This window comes from Pygoscelis adeliae, unplaced genomic scaffold (assembly GCF_000699105.1).
Source record: "Pygoscelis adeliae isolate BGI_AS28 unplaced genomic scaffold, ASM69910v1 Scaffold129, whole genome shotgun sequence".
Classification (NCBI taxonomy): domain Eukaryota; kingdom Metazoa; phylum Chordata; class Aves; order Sphenisciformes; family Spheniscidae; genus Pygoscelis; species Pygoscelis adeliae.
In genome coordinates, this window is record NW_008825431.1 from 442,372 (window position 1) to 465,053 (window position 22,682).

The 22,682-nt window shown below is 43.7% G+C and overlaps 1 protein-coding gene across 1 annotated transcript; it reads right to left on the bottom strand.

Annotated features, from left to right (window-relative positions):
- Nucleotides 1-60: 60 nt before the first annotated feature.
- On the bottom strand, nt 61-22,635 carry COPG2 (coatomer protein complex, subunit gamma 2). Its single transcript, XM_009331020.1, has 24 exons — nt 22,479-22,635; nt 21,240-21,340; nt 20,411-20,491; nt 18,439-18,510; nt 17,207-17,286; nt 16,300-16,375; nt 15,781-15,873; nt 14,542-14,628; nt 12,913-13,070; nt 12,085-12,218; nt 10,807-10,874; nt 10,028-10,216; nt 9,049-9,144; nt 8,402-8,645; nt 7,702-7,777; nt 6,468-6,571; nt 5,444-5,569; nt 4,661-4,723; nt 4,398-4,537; nt 3,870-4,041; nt 2,776-2,873; nt 1,888-2,026; nt 1,387-1,485; nt 61-327 (listed from the first exon to the last, which is right to left on the bottom strand). Exons 1-24 carry the CDS (start codon nt 22,633-22,635, stop codon nt 197-199), a joined length of 2,784 nt encoding a protein of 927 aa, XP_009329295.1. The 3' UTR covers nt 61-196.
- Nucleotides 22,636-22,682: the final 47 nt, after the last annotated feature.

The following is a 22,682-nucleotide window of genomic DNA, read 5'->3' on the forward strand; positions in this document are numbered from 1 at the left end:
AACGAGGGAAGGGACACAGGAAAGGCTCAGTACCAGCCAGCCACTACTGCCACTACTGTAACATCATACAAAATATTTACCAAATTGAGGAATAAAAACTACATGCAGAAGGACAGACAGGCTGCTTGATATCCAGTAAATACTCAACCGGTGCTTGCAAAGGAGGTTTTCCACCACAGTCGATGCGCTGTAACACTCAGCCTACAGAAGCCAGGATGACATCTACGGGCGTTTCTTCCTTGCTCCTAACCGTCACCTGCATGGTCACGCCATCTCCTAGCGCAAGCCTGGACCTTACCAGCACGTCGCAGCCACCTCTGTATACACCTGGGGACAAAGCAACATTTGAGAGATTAATGTGAGAGAGGCTCAGTGATCTAGTCCTAACCCAGGAGCCAACAACCTGGTGAGTGCAAGACAGATTCAGTCTACGGTCAGTTGCAGAGAGGAGGGGAAGTGACAAAAAAATGCCAAAACCCCCAAATCCTCTAAGCTCTTGAGGCCGTGGCTGAAGAGAACAGATACTGTCCTAATTAAACAGAGTCAGCAAGTGCTGCTGGAGGACTAGGCTGATTTAAATAGGTAGAAACCAGAAAATGGGTAGCTGAAGCTCACTTCCAGTTTGAGAAGGCAAGACATATTGTAATTCTTCCGTGAAGGCAGTCTGTTGGCTCAGTGCCCCTGCTGTTAAGGGAGGAATAGTCCTCCTATGCTTCTACTAGAGGGCTTGGAAGTGGCGCTCCTGGAGGCAATTAAGACTGCAGGACGAGCCATCTCCAGTCCCACTTCAACATCACTACGCAGACAGACCGGGAGTTACCAGGTCTGCCTCTGAAATGAGAGCCAACCCTTCTGTCATGTTCATTGCAGTTTTGCTTTAATAACTGCAATAGAGTTTTGTAGAGCGCTTCACTTCCAGGGATTGCCCAAAACTGTATGCCTGGACCACAGTCACCAAACAAGAAGTTGTGGGGTACTGCAGGCCAATTCAGGATGTGTCTTTAGTGACAGGAACTTGAAAACAAGATGGTCCTAGGAACCCCCTTCTGAGATAACCTCAGGCAAGGAATTTAGTTAGGTGTCTGCTCTGGAAGTTCTTCATTCAAAAGATTCACTGCTGTTCCCATAGGTAGAATATCTCCATTCTGAAAGACACAGAGCCTAGCCTAAGTACACCTGCAACCGCAGGCTCCAAATTAGCACCAGCTCCGTTTAACTCGCTGGTTCACTTCAGCTTTCTGTAGAGAAAAATCTCTCAAAACAAGAGCAGAATCTCCTAATCCATTTCCCTTCACTTAGTAAAAAAACAAAAACAAAAACAAAAAACCACAAACAAAAACTGTGTGGGGACACAGAAACAGCGAGTTCAATAGAACGAATACTTACCAGCTAAGTAGAGCGTGTGAGAATTTTTGTTCTCTGGCACTTTATCTGATCTCTCACAGGGCTGCATGCCCAAAAACTTGATGATGTTATTGACAGCTTCTGCATTCAGAGATTGAACAAGAAAATTACCTCCAGGTTGGTGCCAAGCTTTCTGTGAGAACTAGCTTGCAATTAAAGAACATTCTCTAAGCGCCCATGTGGCTTAACCACTTCCATTCATTATCTTCACTGCAGCCCAACCAACACCTTGCCGTGTCCCTTCTGCTGTCTTAACAGCCTAGGAATGCACCCCTCCCTTCAACCAGCCTCAAGCAAGAGAGCACTGCCAAACTTCCACTCACTATAATCCCAACATTGCAACACAAAGCCTTGTTGCTGGGACATAATGTCACATTGGAAGGCACCAAATTCTCCTCCTACCACACTAAATATATCTCCAGCACGGCAGATTTATCGGGATTACTATGTGGGTCACCAATAAACGAGGAGAGATCATCTCACCATCAAGGGTTTTAATTGAACTAAGTGCAAAGGTTTCTTCTTTCTCAAAGTCATCTCCCACTTCTTCCCACGCAGCTGCGAAGTTAGGCTTTAAAACCTTCTGAATATGATCAGACACGGTCACCTCCAAATCTTCCAACTGACAGAAAAGCAAGGGAGATTTTCAGCTGCCAGTTACAGAAATGATCCTAATCTTAGAAAGGGAAAGAAAGACAAAGAGAGACAGCAGCATGTTGCCAAGACAACTCTGGCATGCCTGGTTTTAAATTTCAGAAGCCTATAATAATAGCATCTAAAAAGCAGAGAGGAAAAATAGTGTTTGTGGTGGTCATCTGTAAAGTTTAAAAACACTTACACTGAAACACCAGTGAGATCAAAGGAGAGCAGAAAATGGGGCAATTGCTTTGTGAGTCAAAGCCCCTTCTAGCCCTTACTGGGCATCTGAGGAGATGCCCTTCTCAGAATCCAGAAGGAGCCTTTACTTCCTCCAAGCCCAAAAGGCAGGTGCTTTCCTGAGATCCAACTTGTATTTCAGTGATCGATAACATGAACACAATAAACAGAAGTGCAAATGCTTAGGGTGGAGAGAAAGATTGGGCCACAGTTCTGAAAAACGGCAATGGAAGTTATTCCTTTCTTCCTATCTGTCCCCACAAATCCCACCTCCATAGGGCACTAAAGCTAAGCTATTGGCAGAAGCAAGGTTTTGAGGAAGGATCTAAAGTTACGAGCTGCCGTATTTTGGAAATGGTGTTTCAGGCAGGCCTGCCGTTCTTTCCTGCTGGCTTCAGATCTGAAAGGAAGCCATCAACCTGATGGCCACGTGTATTCAGAATTAGTGACAAGGGAAAAACAAACTAACAAACAAACAAACAGTCCTGAACTTACCACATATTCATCGTCATAGCCATCTTCTTCTGGCACGCCTGTATTTGGGTCACAGTCTCGAACAGTGAACTTCATTGTGCAGCTGAAAGTACAAGCAACTGGGGAGGAGAAGAAAAGCCCGTATGCGTTAGTGGTGCGGTTTCTTCTGCTTGAGCCCTCGCTTCCCAAAAAGGGAGTGGAAAGAACGTGCATTAGCTTTGCCCCAGAAGATACGACATGGTTGTAGTCAAAGCATTTTTCAACTTCACATAAACTTTCCCCCCAGATTCTAAGATGAAGGCCAAAAGAGGATCTCGGGGGAGGAGTATGCCAGGGCTGTAGTGTAACAAGCACAGGCCCACTGCAGAGTGCTGCAGTGCGATCCAGTCAGCATTAGCTACCAGGAGAAACTCTGCAAGGGTTTCTGACAAGTGGATTATGATCCAAAAATCACAGTTCAAGGAATTCAGACTCCTTCTAATCTCCTCTGCTATTAAAGCGATAACCAAGAAATCTATCCCACTGATGAGCTGAGTCATGCTAAACCAACTGCAAAGCCAATGGAGTTTCTTTTAAGCGTGAATAATAAAAGCAAGGAAGAGAAATTTTATGCCCAAGAAAATCTGTCATTCCTAAATTTCATAGTCATTTCTAATTCTCTAAAGAAGAAAAATTGCATTAGCCAGATATGTAGAGGCCCAAACTACCAATCTTTTTTTTTTCCTACTTGTATTTTCCTTTTACTGATTCTGTTTCTGACTACTACCAAACATCCGTTTCCAAAGGTGCTCCTTTCCTTGACTCAAGATAATAAATTCATTTTCCTGTATTACCTACATGCTCTCCAGTCCTCTTAAACATCCCACTTTTAATCATCCAATACCACTGACTAGTTAAAAAGTGTGTATACTGTTTTGTAAAAAGTGTTTGTGTATACTATTTTGCACAAACGCAGGTTCTACGTAAAAACCAGCACGTGTGACACACGAGAAAAACAGCACTAGAATCTCCGTATGCACTTGCCAAATCCCACACCCTAAACATTTTATTATCTGTTCTCCAAAAACTTCATTTGAGGGCTCTGTCGCGCAGAACTACTCCCTCCCAATGGGTACCTGCCGTGGGGTCATCCTGGGGAATCTGGACAAGGGTGTAACACATGCCCGGCTGGTTGTAAGCCAGGCTGGGTGCTGGGATGCAACAGATCACGTCGTAAGCGTCCGACGGCTCCATCTGCACAGTGACTCTCTCCAACAGCTGATCATTTAATGTGTTCGTGCAGTCAAACTGCAGAAGAATAAATCAAAAAGGACTTGAACATAGAAGAAACGTTTCTAAACAAGAATTTTTCCCCAAATCAGCTACAATACCCCAGACATCCCGCATCTTTGATCAAGCCTGTCGTTCTCACTGAACAGCTTTTCTCTTCAATTTCACTAGAATTCTTTAACAGACGGGATCATAACCCCCATCCCTTTTTCATCGTCGAGGCAAGCAGCACACACCCTCTTAACTCTGCCTTGCAACTCCCTTAAGAGAGAAGCTGTCCTCTCCAGGGCACAGCGACAACACTGTTTATGCTACAGGCATCATTAAGGCCCAACTCCTGTTGCACCCTGACAAAAGCACGTAACTTCTCTTACCTGGAAAACGATGTGATTTGTGAACACGTGTTTAATACAACGAACAAAATACTCCGTTTCTGCTTCTGTGAGCTGCACTGGTTCCGAAGACTTGAATAACGGACCCAAGCTCTTAAACTCTGGAATGGCTGCCAGTTGTTCTGCACAGAAAGGAAAAGAAGATGACAGACACTTAGTGACAGGCTCGTTCATTGCTCCCGTCTGACCTGCGGCAATCCTCCCAACACTTCAAGCGCTGGAGACCCGCTGATCTTCTCTCATACCTTGGAATATATCCTGACGTGAAGGTGCAACTTTCTCAGGCTTGCTGGTCACTAGGGCAATCTCTGTGAAGAAAAAAGCAAAGACATTGTGCTGTCAACTATACCATGCAGGAGTTTTAAATGCTGTTGTATCTCCACTAAAAACTTCCTTAACCTGTAGTGTTTCACACATTCTGCTGCAAACCATTACCAGCCTGGTTCTTCACACACTGAAATAGCTTTTCTGCTAGGCAATGTTGGATTGTAAGGAGAGAAGAGGAGAGATGTTTGAGTAATGATGAAGCCGCCACGCTTTAGTCCAGAATAGCCAGCAAAAAAGCTGGAAGAAGGAAGAGAAGGGGAAAAAAAAAACCCCCAAACCTTTTCTCAAAAAAGTTGCGCAAAGTCAAAATGCAAGAATTGTGCAAGAACGTGGAAGAAAGCCAGTGAAGTGACTAAGTGCTCCTGGAACGTACTTTTTTCAAACATCTATGGACTAAGAAATTCTTATGAGGTACAAACTCCTCTCTGATAACAAGATTAGCAGACCGAGTAACGACAGTCTTGCCAACCCATATTCCTTCGGAAGAAGCGCTGTCTTCCTTTATCTGTGAAGATCAGGCAGGCTTGCTTCTGCAAAGCCAGTGACACTGTAACCTGTACGGCATTCAGCTGAGCCACCTCCGCTCTTGGCCTGACCCTACTAGGACAGCAGCCAGTTTACAGACATCAAGTATCATTACGGCAACCTGAATGCTTTTATAGCCTTGCCTACAGCCTATTTGAATGAAGCCCGAGTGTTACCTGCTTTCTGTTCAAAGATTGGTGCAGTAGCCAGTGGAACTGTTTTCATATCAAAAGGTTTATCAGAAGGCTCCAGTGTATATTGGTGCAGGGCTTTCTCCATCCCAGGAACAGAGACGGTCAACCCTGCAAAGTAGAAGCACAGGCAGAAAAATTCAGTTTTAATAGCGGGAACTGTCAGAGGCCTACAGGCACTACGATATAGGGTTCACAAATGAACGGCGCAAATTTTGGATTGCCCACTGCGCCAAAAGCGGTAAGATGCCAGCGTCTGCAAAACTTATCTGTGTCTCAGTTACCTCCCTCTTGAGATATAAACAAGGAAGATTATTTAAAGAGCTCTTCTCTGTAGCCTGTCCATTGGTTCAGGCCGCAGAGAAAAACTCTTGTGAGGAATCTAGAGTTTACAGCTAGATAGATACAGTTTGGACTTTGGCTAATAAAAAGCTGGTTAAAGCACTTCCACTTTCTCAGTAAACACACACGCTAAGTACTTCAAGATACTGGATAGAATAAAAAAACTGCTCTGAAGATGACACAGAAAGTTGCCATTCCAGAGGGCACTGCAGTCTAACCAGTTCACTCAAGAATAAGTCCTCTTGCAAGAGTCTTAAATATGTTAAATGCTCTACTTGCATGAACTTTCAACTGCAGACCATAAAGCATTTTTATAACCAATTCTGGCAACAAAATATGTCATCCTCATTTTGTAATGGAGAAGATGGAGCAAGGATTAAGAAAATCGTCCAAAGTGAAGGACGAGGCAATGACAAAAAAAGCCCAACCCATGCTCCTGCTCCATTTCCTAGACAATCCTTCCCATATTTTGCTAAACCTGCCATTCTCAGTTAGCACAAGTACTTCAACAGGAAAGTGCTAGGACCAGCAAAAACACACAGCTCTGTCCTTCCTAGTTATTCTGACCCAAGTTACGTTACAGAAAACTATTCTTACAGCACCAAAGCCCACCCATAATACGGAATGTGAAATAACAGCTCAGACTTCTTTCCTTTCTATCACTGACCGTTAAAAATATAGGCAGCATTCAGTGCTATCTGTCTCTGTTGCAGTACATTCAAGTAGAACGTTGCTCTGTCCCGAACTTCGTCATCACTGTCCATCATGCACCTGTTTTGGGGAACAAGAGGACAGCAGTCAGCCAGCTCAGGACATCATGAGAGCCGAGCTAAAAATGGCACTGACAAGATTGGACTTGATACCGCAATGACAGTCTGAGCGCCCTCAATAGATCTTCATATTATGCAAAAAAAGTGTTCATACAACATGGTAACTGAAGTTTAACTTGAAGTTTATATGCAAGTATCGCATCAGAAAACTAAGATTAAAGGAGATGTGAATGTGAATTGTTAACACCATGCATACTTGCTAGATTATAAAATATACACCTGCATTTTATGGCTAATAATTCTATGGGCACCATGTGGTTGCACTTTTTTTACAGCATTCTTTCACAATAGAACAAAAGCAGAAATAAATAGATAGATTACAAGAATAAACATGTTAGAGCTGCTTTCTATTTCAGACTGAAAAAATGGCTGCGTGCTCAAGTATTCACCTAGTTTTTCAATTATAGCAGGTGGTTTATAAAGAGAGATTCTCTCTCCCTCCTGGCAGCTGCCCTCCCTCCCCGCATTGCTCAAGTCACTTCTTGCAGTTGTAATTCACTTGCGCCTACACCGAGGTTGCCTTCTGCCTGAAGCACTTCATAATTTGCATTATTCCTCTCACCACAGAAGTCAGACACGGCATTGGTTTACTCTACAGTGCTATACAAATGAAGAACGTGACATTTATGGTACAGACAATTTAAGGAGCCTGAATGGTCTTAACAAGAGACAGGAACCTGTGAAATGGGACCACCTAAGATCACTACTCAACTGTAAACAAAAGTTATTTATGAGTAACATGGAAATGTATTTCCTTGCTTCAAAGGATGCAAAAAGCATACTAAACCACTGTAGATTTATTACCCACTGAGGAACATTCTCAGACCAGATCATTATCAGATGTTTTCATGACTAACCACATCTTTCATTTGCTTATCTCCAGCAGTGCTATGGTCCCTCCGGCCAGGAAGGAATGATGGAAGACAGCCATCTCCCGACTCCTCTACTGGTATGCTGTGACAACCCCAGTGCAAGTTCTGACCTGGTCTGACCTTGCTTCTTCTGTGGAGCCAGACCACCCAGTGTCACCAACAAGCTCAGCACATGCGCAGCACAGCCATACCCACTCACCTCTGCAAAAGCACCAAGATGCTCGGAAGAAGATTCTCATTCTGGGCACCAAACTTCGCTAGCGCACTTACAGCGGCTAGAGGAGAAAAAAAGGGAGATGTCAGAGGTGCTCAAGTTATACGCAAACACATTCTCACAGCCAGATTCAAAGCACTGTGTGTACCGTTGTCCTGAATTTCCAATTTACACAAGTTTTCACTTCCACACTACAAACCTTTCAGTGTTATGGAAAGACTAAACTATTTCTGTATTTTCATGGAAATATTTCCAGGCTTCGCAGGAAGGAAGTATCGGCCTGCAACGTGCTTCTAAGGAGGAATCCTTATCTCGTGGAGGGGAGATTTCCATATAAAAAGATGATAGCCTATAGCAGAGAGTTATGCTTCTTAGGGAAGTAGCAGCATCCCCTCCTCACGTATTGCCTCTCAACTTTTGGGAGACATTCAAAGAAGGGACTAGAAGCTAACATATTGCTTACGTTCTGCAAAGCAGGAGGACCAAGTGCTGATGCTAAGATGATATGAGGAGTTTAAACACCTTGCAGGATAAAATCACCTTCACAGCTGATGCAGGTAAGAGCTATAGCTCTTCGCAGTGCCTGTGGAGTAACCATTGCCTCCCACACCGAAACCCACGTTCAGCCCCGAGATTTCAAGCAGGGCTCAGATATGAAACCATCGAGCGTTTGAGCGGAACTTACCAGCCCTCACAGCCTCGTTCTCCAGCACCACCCTGTTGAATATGAAGCGGATGTACTTGGACGGGGATGGAGTCCTCGGCCCCTCTTTCCCCAGCAGGTGCAGGATCTTTGTAGCTAGGACAGTATGTTCGCAGTCTTCAATGAACTCGCAGAGGTGAGCCAAGCCCGATTCCTTACTCTCAGGATTCTCCTCAATGATGCTGATTATACAGTCCACGATGGCTCGCTTGTACTCAAAGCCACCCTGGGAAAGGAAAATGAAGGACACTGACCCGGCAGGCAGAGCTCAGACCACAGTGCTACTCTGTTCCCCTCATGCTTCAATTACTTCTTTCCACTGAGAAAAACAAGCATTTGTATATAAAAAGAAAAGAGAAGGCGTGCTGGATAACCTAACAGGGTCTTCCCAGTCCCCCCTGACCCATAAAGGCACATCATCCGAACATCTCTTCAGATCAGTTTTTGATGTACCAGCTCTAATTCATAAGCACATTTCAGACAGGTCTGACCTACGAGATAAACAAGGTCTTGGTAATCAGTCAGGCCCCATCGTTGCTTGTACCCACTGACATAAGACAGAAGAGACCCTTCGTGTTATCTGTCAGAGCTATCTGCCAATAGCTACAGAAAGAAAGTTTCAAACATACATCATCCCTGAGCATATTGGAGAGGAAGGTCATCATGACGCTGTGTTTCCGGGGGTATTTCTGGCACAAAGCACTGATAGCCTGTACTACCACTACCTGCAAAACAACGGAGAAGGACGTTAGTCACGTGCATTTATTTGTCTATGGAAAATACAGGCTTCTCACTATCTCAAGTTGTCACCTTGATAAATTAAATTCACGTACAAGAAGGATAAAAATCAGGTGGTGGACTCTCAGCATAAGCGCGTTAACAACCTTACGCTAGCATGCTGCAAGACCTGGCTCTGCTAGAGGGACTGTAATTTAGGCTGGACTACATTAATTCAAAGGCTTCCCCTCGCTTCCTCTGCCCAGTGATGATCCTGACCTAATTCCAACTAGTTACATTTTGTCACTAAAACTCTTTGCAATTTTAAACTTGTCTAATACTTATTTCCTTTTCTCACGAAAACAAGAACTTAAGACCACTGTACGCTAGCGGACAATGACTTTGTAGAGACATGCTGTGCTCCTCAGGGCAACTCCATGGTGTACAAGGGACAGGTACAAGTGAATGACCATCCTTAACCAAGTTATTACCGGAGTTCATAGTGACTAAACGTGACAAATTAGGTAGAAATTTACAATTCACACTATTTCCTAACTACGTATCAGACTGAAGTGATAGAGACTCAATCAGAACAGTTAAAATCCCTCTTCGTCTCCAAAGAGGCAACCAGAAAGCAGTACAAGGTTTTGCAGGGTACTGCACAGGAGCCAGGAATCCACTAAACGACATTTATCCTTTCTTGGAGTGGTAGGAGGAAACGACACAGTATTTTTAAGTTGGAAAACAGAGGACTACACCTTCTGAATTTCAGGCTGGCTTTGCTCTATCAGACTAAGTCACTGAAGGATTAACAAATGGGAAAAGCTTCGTAAAAACAAGAATGGGAGAAAAACCTGCAGCTGGAAAGAGCAGAGGCCTCCAATGCCACACCTTAAACTCATCTGATATTTCTGACACGAAGGAAGAGATCTGTTTCATGAGCCTGTCTACACTGCTCTCACTCCCTGTCTTCAGCAGGGTGGTGATGGCGAGGGTAGCAATACTGCGGTTGGAGTCAGTGATGAGGTTTTCCAGGTCCAGGTTGCAGGCAGTGACTGCAGATGGATGCTTCATGGCCACCTGTGAAGAATGCAATTCCAAATTATATGGGAGCAACAACGTCCTACAGTTCAAAGCTTTCAACGGAGCAAGGATTAAAGCCCGTATTTTTTTCAAGCACTGCTCTGTTCCACAAGGATTGCAACAAAACCTACATCATATGACTGCTGGTTCTTTTGTTTCAGCATTTCAAATTAATTCCTCTAAGTTATAGCTCATGGGTTTGACAGTCACAAACTGCTGCTGTTGCGGTGTGCAGCTTTGAAATCACAATGTTACTTCCTTCACACACATCCTATTCGCACTTTTTGCAGTATTAAATATCCAGGACTCTGCTTCCTTACAGCTGAAAGCTCACAAGCTATCCAACTACAGCTTGTTATAGCCCCATGGTCCAGAAATGAGCAAACATAGCTGAGTGCAGAAAAGATTTCTGTCACACCAGGAGATTTGGCATGGAAAAGCCAATTCTCCAACATGGAGTACTACCAAACACAGCAATCACAAGAGCAGTTGCTCTACTTTAGGTAACACACCATTAGGCACTGAAGTCTGGCTTCCTTTGATGCTCAGAGCTTTATGCTTGTTTAAAAGGTTTTGGAAGCACTCACTTTATTAAGGGTCCGTACAGCTGCATATCTCAAGACAGGTTTGGGAGAACTACAGAAGAGCTGCAGCACTGAAAATAACATAAAAAAAAAAAAAACCAAATCAAGAGGAAAAACTCACAACAAAATGTTACAGAGTAGAGACTGTTTAAGAAAAACCAGCTCCCAGTACTGCAACTCTAGGCATCAGTAAGGTCCAGGGAGCAGAAGGCGAGAGCCCTCATGACCATACTGGATGAGGAAAGGGAAATGGCCTCGTGCCAGCCCTTTGATATTGAGCGCTGCAAATAGTTTAGTCAGAATTCGCCACGGCAGAAAATCAGGTACGGTCTCTTTCTTTGAAAAAGAGTAGAGAGGAAAGTCTAACGTATCCACATTCAACTACATGCTGCTAAATGTTCATGCAGCTCTATTCATAATTTATCACTAGCTTCACAAGCAAGTTAAAAATAACCTCCTGTTTTTCATCTTGTATCAATAACAGGTGGTTTGTGTAGTTGTCTGTGGCACATCCGTGCTATTAAGTTCTCCCCTACCTTCCCTCTCACCCCAACTTCCTGCAGCTGGAAAAAGGCAAGCATCGCCCTGTGCCACCCCTCGTGCCCATAGAATCATAGAATCATTAAGGTTGGAAAAGACCTCCAAGATCATCGAGTCCAACCATCAACCCAACACCCCCATGCCCACTAAACCATGTCCCTCAGCGCCTCATCTACCCGTCTTTTAAATACCTCCAGGGATGGTGACTCCACCACTCCCCTGGGCAGCCTGTTCCAATGTTTAACCACTCTTTCAGTAAAGAAGTTTTTCCTCACATCCAATCTAAACCTCCCCTGGCGCAACTTGAGGCCGTTTCCTCTCGTCCTTTCGCCAGTTACTTGGGAGAAGAGACCGACCCCCACCTCGCTACAACCTCCTTTCAGGTGGTTGTAGAGAGCGATGAGGTCTCCCCTCAGCCTCCTTTTCTCCAGGCTAAACAACCCCAGTTCCCTCAGCCGCTCCTCATCAGACTTGTGCTCCAGACCCCTCACCAGCCTCGTTGCCCTTCTCTGGACACGCTCTAACACCTCGACGTCCTTCTTGTACTGAGGGGCCCAAAAATGCTTTGGATGAAATGGGAAAAAGGGACCAGGCTGCTTCTCATCCAAAAGCCCTCTAACTTGGGGACAATCAGAAAATTCAGGTTTTGAGTCCAGTATTTTCGTTATGCTGTATTGTCTCTGACGTGCTTTACCAACCTCTTTCAGCCACATCACTGCTACAAAGGACTCTATGACCAACCTGAAACAGCAGGCGCCAGCTCCCTGGCTGTGCAGTTTGGGAGATGGATAATTGCAGAAGCAGCTTCGTAAATAACCATTTCATGCTTATTCCGCAGGCAGCTCTCAATGAAGTCAAACAGTGGACTTTCATGGCTACAAACAGAAGGCATTTCACAGCACGATGCTGAATTACGTACAACCACTAATACCACATTTCTGAGAACTTGACAGAAAGCACAGCTAACGCGCTTTCATGTTTCCTACACCGCCATACTTCTGAACTCATACTTGAGCCCTAAACTTTCTGTTTACTGTTACTCCATTCATCTTCACGTTACCTTCTTCAAGCTAGAAATGCTGCACTCCAGAAATACATACTTTAATATTAATCATGTACTGCACACCACTAACAAAAATTTCCACTGATAAAAGAATTTAATCAGGAGGTGAATTTCTCAGGTAACTATACCATCCTCTGCTAGTGCAAGATCAGGAGAGATCCTTTTATTTATATCCCCACAACGTAGGTAGATCCTTACTGCATTTGAAATGTATCTAACTAGACAAAGTACAAAAGCTCTTCAGAGATTATTCTGCAGTTTTAATCCTACTCTCAGCTAAGTTTTGGTGGTATAGTGCCAAAACAAAAATCCACACCCCACCAGACAACTGCCACACACACCACCACTCAGTTCAGTCTAGCATTCTGCTTTTACCTGCATTTTAACACTACAGTTCTCTCCGTCTGTGTGTAGATTTCCACAAACTTTTAAAAATGCAAATTTCCTAGCTACCGTTTACGTCAAACTCTAATTAGTTTTGTAATTAGAGTTTGCCTCTTACTTACCCCTCTTCAGATTCCTTCAAGAGTTTGCTTGCAATTCGGATCAGCATGCAGTATGCAAACTGGGATTTCAGTCCAGATTTAGTGAACTTATTCAACATCTTGGAAACTGCAAGGCGATCGTTTTTTCTAAGGTGATAGAGCAGCCCCAAAGCATGGTACTAGGAAATCAGAAACAGATGTGCAGGTATTGAATACACACTGCAGTTGAAAAAGCCAGACTGTAAGACATAAAAAAGGGCTAATAATTGCTGTTTCCTAGCAGAAATACCTTCTAACCTCAAACGATCTGAGTTTCCTGACAAGTTACAAAGATCTGCAGTATTTCCTTCCCCTTCCTGTCCACCGTAAGACAGCCTCAACATATTTCTGAAGATCAAAAGAGCCATGAAGTTAGTTTACTAACTTCTCCCCATTAAATGTCAGAACTTCAAAGGCTTCACCTTACTAAATTATACTGCACAGTAACATTTGCATTTCTAGTACACTCAACATCCAGGATAACCCAAGGCCTTTAAATCACAGCTGACCTTACAAAAATCCTTGAGGCATTTATGGTGAAAGCACAAAGGAACATTTCTAGTTGCTTGCCAGGTTGCTTTGGTGGGGTTTTTTTGCCGTAAGACACTGATTCACAGTAAGGCTTAATGAAGCTGCTAACTGGGCAAGAACAAAGCCGATTTTACAGATTTGTTTCTGATCGTTCGGTCTGTAACACTGACTGAACATACAGAATACTTTCATTTTCACACCCGTTTGGAATATTTGTGCAAAGATTTTTGCTAAGACGGGTATCTTACTGATATTCGGGCTAACCTCCGTGGTCTTGCAGCAACTGGCAAGTTTTCTGAAGGCCAAGACAAGAGATGCATTTCTAGTACACTCAACATCCAGGATAACCCAAGGCCTTTAAATCACAGCTGACCTACAAAAATCCTCGAGGCATTTATGGTGAAAGCACAAAGGAACATTTCTAGTTGCTTGCCAGGTTGCTTTGGTGGGGTTTTTTTGCCGTAAGACTGATTCACAGTAAGGCTTAATGAAGCTGCTAACTGGGCAAGAACAAAGCCGATTTTACAGATTTGTTTCTGATCGTTCGGTCTGTAACACTGACTGAACATACAGAATACTTTCATTTTCACACCCGTTTGGAATATTTGTGCAAAGATTTTTGCTAAGACGGGTATCTTACTGATATTCGGGCTAACCTCCGTGGTCTTGCAGCAACTGGCAAGTTTTCTGAAGGCCAAGACAAGAGATGCTGGTGTGCTGGGAGGCAGAGAGATTAATTTCTTGAGCTTTTTGAAAACTCAGATTCAAAGCCCTTCTGCAACAATTACTGTGAAACAGTCAGTGGCATCCCAGCTATCAGAAGGTTAGCAGGGAAAGGGCAGAGGACTGCACTAAAGAGCCAACTCTTAATTAAGAATCTTGCACTGGGATCATGGAAGAACTCATGATTGTTTGAAACAGTCAAGTCGTTTCCCTCAAGTCACAATTCTTGTTTTTAAAAGAATAAGGGAAAAAGGAAAACCAGTTACTTTTCCTAAGATTACCTTAAGAACTCACAGAACACCATTAAAACCCTGTAGTGTGTTTAGAGCTTCCTGAGGCAATCACCCTCAAACATACCTGCACCATGACGTTGTCGCTAGAAGCTGCTTCTTGAGCTTCGTTGATCCACCGTTTGACTACGTCATAACTGATCTTCATCATATGCTGGAAGAAGCCACAAATTGAGACTGCAGGCAAACTAACATGAGAAGCACAGTGAAGGACCATGAGCCTTGTTTTCAGCTTTTAAGTTTAAAGACTTTAAGACAATCCAGGGCTTCGGTGCATACTACAGGTAACAAAGAATAATTCCCAAATATGTACTTTGTAAGGATGCACTTGCTTCAATAAAAAGAAAAGTAACTTGGAAAGTTTCTGTTTATGTTCAAACGGGACAGAAGACAATACCAGGACGATTCGCCTGCCTACGATTAGTCCAGCAGGTTGTCAGTATTAATACAGCTTTGTTTGCAGCCTCAGGGTCCTAACACAGGCTCTACTCCACCTCATCAGCTGGACCTCTTACCTCCTGCTCTGCCTCCTTGATTTACCAATGCAGCCAGTCTCTTTATCCTATGCACCTATAAACCACTGTTTTTCTTACATCTCAGTCTCAGACTACCATGCTTTCACTTGTATGCTCCTCTTTAATAAAAATATTGACCTAGCAAGATCTTTTCCAGCCTTTTCTCCTAAACAAGGGAGAGAAAAAACAAAGTGAACTTCTACATCTAGCCCTCCTACTACGTATGAACAAAAATAATCTTGATTTGCAGTCTTATCAGGGCAGCGATTTCATGGATTTGGTTTTTTGCAGAACACAAAGCAGACTGCTTTTAGTTCCTGTTACAGAACTCATGCGCTCTTTCACAGTCATCAGCATTAGTTCTTCCACAGCACAGAACAAGTTGTTTCTACTCACTCTCAACAAACTTATAAGCTCTTTCATGGTCATCAGTGTGCTTGACTTTTCAAAACAGACAAGGCCTCTCCCCAGAGAAATTAATGTTCTACACTAACTGCATAGAGAGATGACTGAGCGCTTTGCACTTAAAGTTATTACAGTTGATGTACTCTAAAGTGACAGAACGTTAAGGAAGGAGTTTGAGAAGACAGAGTCTGCTTGAGACAAAGGAAACTCCATTGCTACTATTTTTTGTTTGTTTTCCAGTGAGGAGATGAAGAAGAGTCATATCAAAGGAAAAGGAGATGAAGAAAGAACAAAACAAAGGCCAGGCAGAGCTATGCATGCAGCAGACCAGCCTTCCCAGCCACAACACAATGCACAGAGTTACAATAATCTACTGCTTTACTTACTAAGGAAGACACCAGTGCAGAACTAGACACACTGGGGACTTTGTCCACAATGGCTTGCTTCATGTATCTCTCGATAGCTTGTAACATCGTACCCTACGAAAAAGAAAAGTGTTGATACTTCGGAGGCATAGCATAGAAGCAGTATAAGGCAAAAATATACGCACAGCATATTCAAAAGGCCCTCAGAAAAAACCTTGAACTAATTCTGAAAACGCATACTTCTGCAAGGGAGACATGAGTATCAGCTGCCCAGTCCTGAAGTTTCATTGACACGATCAAAGTCTACAACAAAGCCATCTCAGATCAGAAACTAGAGCTCCAAAGCTCCTGCCTTCAAACTCCATGTTTACAGTGCTACAGCTCTACAGAGTTCCTCCCATCTGCAGAGGGCTTCAGAGCAGCCCTCCCTAAAGCAGCAGTTCCAGTACTACTGTAAGAACACACCCTGCAAGCCAGCAGTTTTTCTATTTTAAATACACTCATCATCTCTCCCCCAACAGTGATGTGATTTGTACTTACATCAGTGATCCTGCAGAGCGCTCTGATGGCCGGGCCTCGGTATACATCTTCCTTCCCTGTCATGTCTTTGGTCAAACTAAAATAATCAAAGACACCCTGTTAACACTTCTTTAATATCGCGATGTCTTGGTCCTTTTGTGACATTCACCTCATCTCGTTTAGCTGTTCTTCCAGCTGTTACCACATAACCGCTAAGGTCTAGTATTGGCTAGAAACAACTTCTTAATAATTAGCTATTTGAAAATTATCAATATCAGATTCTGTGGAAATACAGAACATTACAAAATGCATAGTCCATAATACTGCTTTGCCAGAGGCCTGGTTTATTTAGCTCGCCATTCTCCTTCTTAGTGTTGTTGTTCTTTCTACCACACGCAATTTTGGTTTAGGTAACAGCGAAGTTTAGTTTGCTGAACAGCTTTAAAAAATATATAAAATAAAACAATCGCTTAGCACATGCCCCAGATCCAATTTTTGCTCTCGCAACAACTGTAATGTCTATTCTGCAGTCAAAAAATTTGATAGTTCAGTTGGCGGACTGAACTGAGCCTTGCTCTGCTTTTCCCTAACTGCTCTGACAGCAAAGGGAAACAGAAGTCACAGCCTAGGTTTTCACCAAACCATCAAGCACCAATAATTTAAAAACAAACAAGAAAACAAAGTAGCAACTGATTGATAAACTGCAGGCAAGCCTCTTGTTTTTTTTAGAAAAGCCTAATAACACAGTAGGAAGAAATTAACATTTCATATGGTGACACATACTTTGTATCATGGAACAATTTGTTTTCCCTTGCTCTATCCTTTATAAAGCATAATTAGAGAAAACCATAGCAGCTAAAGCAAACACATTAAGATGCAGCTACTTGTTTCAGAGCTCTGAAACTGTGTTTTCTGTAGGTTCTGCTACCTGCTTGTGACAATGATGACGTCCTCAGAAATACTGGCCATCTCTTTGATAGTAAGGTAACACATTCTTCTAAGGGTTTGCTGTGAAAGTATATTGCAGAAAACCATTAAACCCAGGGGCAATTATGAATTAACACTTCCTAGAAGTTTTAGAAGTTAAATAAACTTAAAAGTTAAATATTATATTTAACTTTAAAAGTTAAATAAAAACTTCTAAACAGAACACTCTCTTCCCCACATCTATACGAAGTCATAAGCACACACGTAAAACCATGTTTGATAACTGGATAACAGCCTTATTCCCTGTTATCAAATAAACCAGGCGAAGAGTAAGAGATATATATCTTGTAAAATGATAAGACTAAAAAAGAAGATAATCCACATGTTAATTATGAAAGAAATGTTATCAGTTAAAAGCTTTAAAAACTACTTCCTCTGATCTGTTATTGTAAAATAAAAATAGAAACATGCGAAGAGCACCGACACTTTAATTCTTTGAAAGCAAATGACATATTTACATTAAAAAACCCTACTTTCTAAAACGTGGATATGAGAAAGGTCCCAAACACTCTGTACTTCCAAAATTTTCATTCCATTTTTAAACAGTTCCACATGCAACCTTCCTCAGCCAAATCTCTAAGAACCTGAAGTGCCGGTTCGTTCTTAACAGAAATCAGTGAGACCCACCACATGAAGCATACTCCCCTGAGTTCTTACACCCTCTGCAAAAGAGATCAGAGAAGGACTTTACATCGGGCAAAGTCCAAAGTTTAATCCAGCATTTTTAGGATGTTCTCATCCCTAGACTCCAGGCTGATTCATGAATAGAGCAAGTTGTTCTAGGGAATAGCAGTATTTGATCTACAGGCAACTTTTAAATTCTGTTTTGAGTTAATCAGATGGGGATTATTTGCAAGTGTAAGAAACAGTCATAAAATTATACCGATTTGTATATTAAGGCTTTCTGTCATTATTCACATTCTTTACAACAGTAATTCAACTCAGAAAAAAACCCCACCACCAAAACCAACCTGCAGAAGTAACCGTCTGCTGTTATTCAGTCATTTGTTTCCAAACCACAAATTGCCTTCAGCAAGTACTTTGGGTGCAGAGCTTGTTCTGCAAAGTACTTGCCTCACTCTCCTCCCACATCCCAACATCCAACTGTTTTGTAATTACTGCAAATCCAGACAAAACCAGGGAGACAGCAAGTGGTAAACACTAGGTACTTACATCATTGGATTGAAATAATCTGGTCATTGCAAAAAAAGCTTCTGTGGCTTCAGTGGTTCCTAAGTGTTCACCCTGATAATAGCGTACAAGAAGCGAGAGAAAAAACACTGTCATTTTTCAGCTGCCTCCACCTTTCAGCCCCCACTTACAATACCTACCCACACACCAAGAATCTTTTCTTTGAGACTTTTTCATGCGTTAGCAGCAGTCCCTGCCTCACCTTCTGTTCCCTGGGGAGTACATGCCAAGTTTACCACTATTGTCTACTTGGTTTCAATATAAATGCCATCCACAGTGGTACGGCGGTGGAATAGTTTGACAAGTAGCCTGTGTTCCCTCTTTTGACACTAGTGTGTCAGCAGTTGGTTTTGTGTCACGCTTGTTAACCGGAAGGACTCCCTTGCTTAAAAGGGATTTACTTAAAAGATGACTTGTGCCAATTAAGACTGAATAGCATAGGTCCCTCCTAACTGATCGTAACTCTATGTTAAGTACTGCCTGACATGCAGGAAACCTGATTTATGTGGATACCTACAGAAAATCTCCTTCCTTATCACGCTATCAACTTGGTGAATGGAGTTCAATCCAGTTGGCGGCCGGTCACGAGCGGTGTTCCCCAGGGCTCAGTATTGGGGCCAGTTCTGTTCAATATCTTTATCAATGATCTGGATGAGGGGATCGAGTGCACCCTCAGTCAGTTTGCAGACGACACCAAGTTGGGCGGGAGTGTTGGTCTGCTCGAGGGTAGGAAGGCTCTGCAGAGGGACCTGGACAGGCTGGATCGATGGGCCCAGGCCAACTGTATGAGATTCAACAAGGCCAAGTGCCGGGTCCTGCACTTCGGCCACAACAACCCCATGCAGCGCTCCAGGCTTGGGGAAGAGTGGCTGGAAATCTGCCTGGCGGAAAAGGACCTGGGGGTGCTGGTCGACAGCCGGCTGAACATGAGCCGGCAGTGTGCCCAGGCGGCCAAGAAGGCCAACGGCATCCTGGCCTGTATCAGAAACAGTGTGGCCAGCAGGAGCAGGGAAGTGATCGTGCCCCTGTACTCGGCACTGGTGAGGCCGCACCTCGAATACTGCGTTCAGTTTTGGGCCCCTCACTACAAGAAGGACGTCGAGGTGCTGGAGCGTGTCCAGAGAAGGGCAACGAGGCTGGTGAGGGGTCTGGAGAACAAGTCTGATGAGGAGCGGCTGAGGGAGCTGGGGTTGTTCAGCCTGGAGAAAAGGAGGCTGAGGGGAGACCTCATCGCTCTCTACAACCACCTGAAAGGAGGCTGTAGCGAGGGGGGGGTCGGTCTCTTCTCCCAAGTAACTGGCGATAGGACGAGAGGAAATGGCCTCAAGTTGCGCCAGGGGAGGTTTAGATTGGATATCAGGAAAAATTTCTTTACTGAAAGAGTGGTTAAACATTGGAACAGGCTGCCCAGGGGAGTGGTGGAGTCACCATCCCTGGAGGTATTTAAAAGACGGGTAGATGAGGCGCTGAGGGACATGGTTTAGTGGGCATGGGGGTGTTGGGTCGACGGTTGGACTCGATGATCTTGGAGGTCTTTTCCAACCTTAATGATTCCATGATTCTGTGATTCTCCCCAAACAAAAAGACACCTTCCACTTCATCACTTCCTGGCCTATGTTCTTACCTCACCTCACTTATTCCTGCTTTAGCTAGGCAAACACAAGTGGCTCTTTCATTGCACGGTGCTGCGGTGATCACAGACCAACCAGCAGCTCCCACTGGGCACTCAGAAAAAAAGTCTTAAAAGCTTCAGTGACACGTATCTCGCTCACCTTAGTGACAAAGTCAGAAGGGAGGACATAATACTACAGCATAGACACTCCATTTCTGATCTCCTTAAAAGCTACCTCCCAAATCTGACAGGAAGAGGTATAAAACTTCTTTCACAATGAAAGTTATCAGAAATTAGCCTCAGGAATATTCATTCTGGCTGGGAAGAAATTGTAACGGTTACCTGGTTCAGCAAGTAAAGGATCTTGGTAAGGATGTGCAGGCATCTTCGTGGATTTATAGGGGTCTCATTAAAGATACGTGCCTACAAACACGGCATAAATACTGTATTACAGTGTAACCCACCAATAATTTCTCTCTCACCATAAAAAGTAAAGCAATTTGTTTTCAAGCAAGTAGCTTATAACTTCTTTCATTCTAAAAATGTGTCCCAGCAAGTATACTCCTGTCATTCAGCTCATGCACGTTTAGTTTGCTGGATGGGCGGCACTCTGAACAGAGGACAATGAGTCGGTTTACCATCTGAGACTAGCAAAACTACTTTAAAATAAAAGCAATAACAACTCAATTCCTTCCATAGCATCTGTAGCCCAAACACTACTCAGCACTGGTCTGTAAGAACACAAAATTGAAACTATTAAGTTCTGACCTAAAGCTCTTTGTACCCTTCAAAGTTCTCCATTATTTCACCACACGTTCACCTCACCACTTGCAGTCATTCCTGGAGTATATAAAGAGAAGCAGGAAGACTCATTACACAGTACGTTGAAGGAACACAGGAAAACAGGCAGACCACCTCTTCAGAAAGAGCACGCTGAGATCCTGCATGTCCACACGGAAGGCAGAAGCCACATGTAATCTAATTACCATACATAAACCCCTCATAGAGTAACTTCACGTGCACTTAATTTACATACCCTGTGATTTTAAACTAACTGTATGCATTTAGCCATTCACATTTCCCAGAGTTGCACTGTAAAACCTTAAGGTGCTAACACTTCCTGAAGAAAAAAAAAAAGAGTTAAACAGTATTATACTATGATTATTCATACCTCCTGCAGCACAGCACTCTTCTCCAAATGCTGGAAAGGATTAGAGCCACTACATTTCCCAAGAGCTGCACTGTAAAACTTCCTTAAGGTGCTAACACTTCCTGAAGAAAAAAAAAGAGTTAAACAGTATTATACTATGATTATTCATACCTCCTGCAGCACAGCACTCTTCTCCAAATGCTGGAAAGGATTAGAGCCACTACCTGAGGAACAAAAGAGACCTCTCAGTTAAGGTCTAAACAACAGAACTGAATATGCAGGAACAGCCCCTAAACTTTACAAAAACACCTCAATGCTACAGTGACATTCCTCTTGGAGTAACTGATGTTCTCCATCAACAGCTTTGAATCCACTTTCTTAAGTTGTGTATTCAGAGTTACAGGGAGGAAAAAAGGGGGGGGAGGGGGCACTTTCAACCTAGCTGGAAGATGAGAAATAAGAAAGGTGTTTACTAGTAAATTTGCCTTAATATTCCCTTTACATAAAACTATTTACTCTTTTTTTTTTCCCTAGTCCCCCTATTTTTATTCCTTCAGACACAGAAAGCACTGAAGGCATCAGGACAGAGCTGCTATCGGGATCTGAAATAGAAGTTTATTGATCAATGTGCCACTAAAACGGGCTACTCGGCAAACTCCAAAAACAGTCTGGCTGCTGCACATCACAAAATCGTTAACACTAGACTATCTCCATACTGTAACTTCTCAGCCTTTTAACAGCCCAGATCCAGCCGTTGAGAGTAATTAATTTCTTGGAGATGACGTTTCTCTGTCAGCAGCATACAGAGGAGACCAGCCTTCTAATCCACATTCACAGTGAAACCACCCCTCAGAGCCACTGTTACAAACACGTAAATCCCTCCAAACCCTCACTACTGCTTCTGACCCTTTTCCTCCAGCAGTAATTTTTCGTTTTCCGTTCATTTATTCTTCAGTTCTCACATCCCAAGCAGAGGGAAACAGAATGAAACGGAACTCAACCCGGCTGGGCACGCCTTGCGGCTCAGAAGACCTCTGAGCAACAGCAACGGAAAATTCAAGACTATTCAGTTACTACAGGCAACCTGAACTGAATTCCCAGACAATTTTGTGGGTGAGAACGTGCAGGCGACGGCTTCATTCGCCGCATCTGTGCTTCATGTGACGGGTTTTGTCCCGCCTGCCAGGTACCTGAACACACCGCTCCTGACACAGTCCAAACCACGAGCTCTGCGTGTGGGGAGGGCTGCTGCCCCGCTACCAGGCAGATCCCGACCAAGCCCTGCAGGCACTGCTCCTCCTCCCCGCGGCGAGGGCGGGAAGAGACCGCCAGCTGCAGCCCGCAGGCTTGCAGGGAAGCGGCTCCCTCCGAGCGCGGCCTCAGGGGCCCGGAGCGGGCCCTGCAGCCCGCGGCCCATCCTGAAGGGCCGGGGGAGGCTCCGAGGGAAGCCGGGGCACCGGAAGG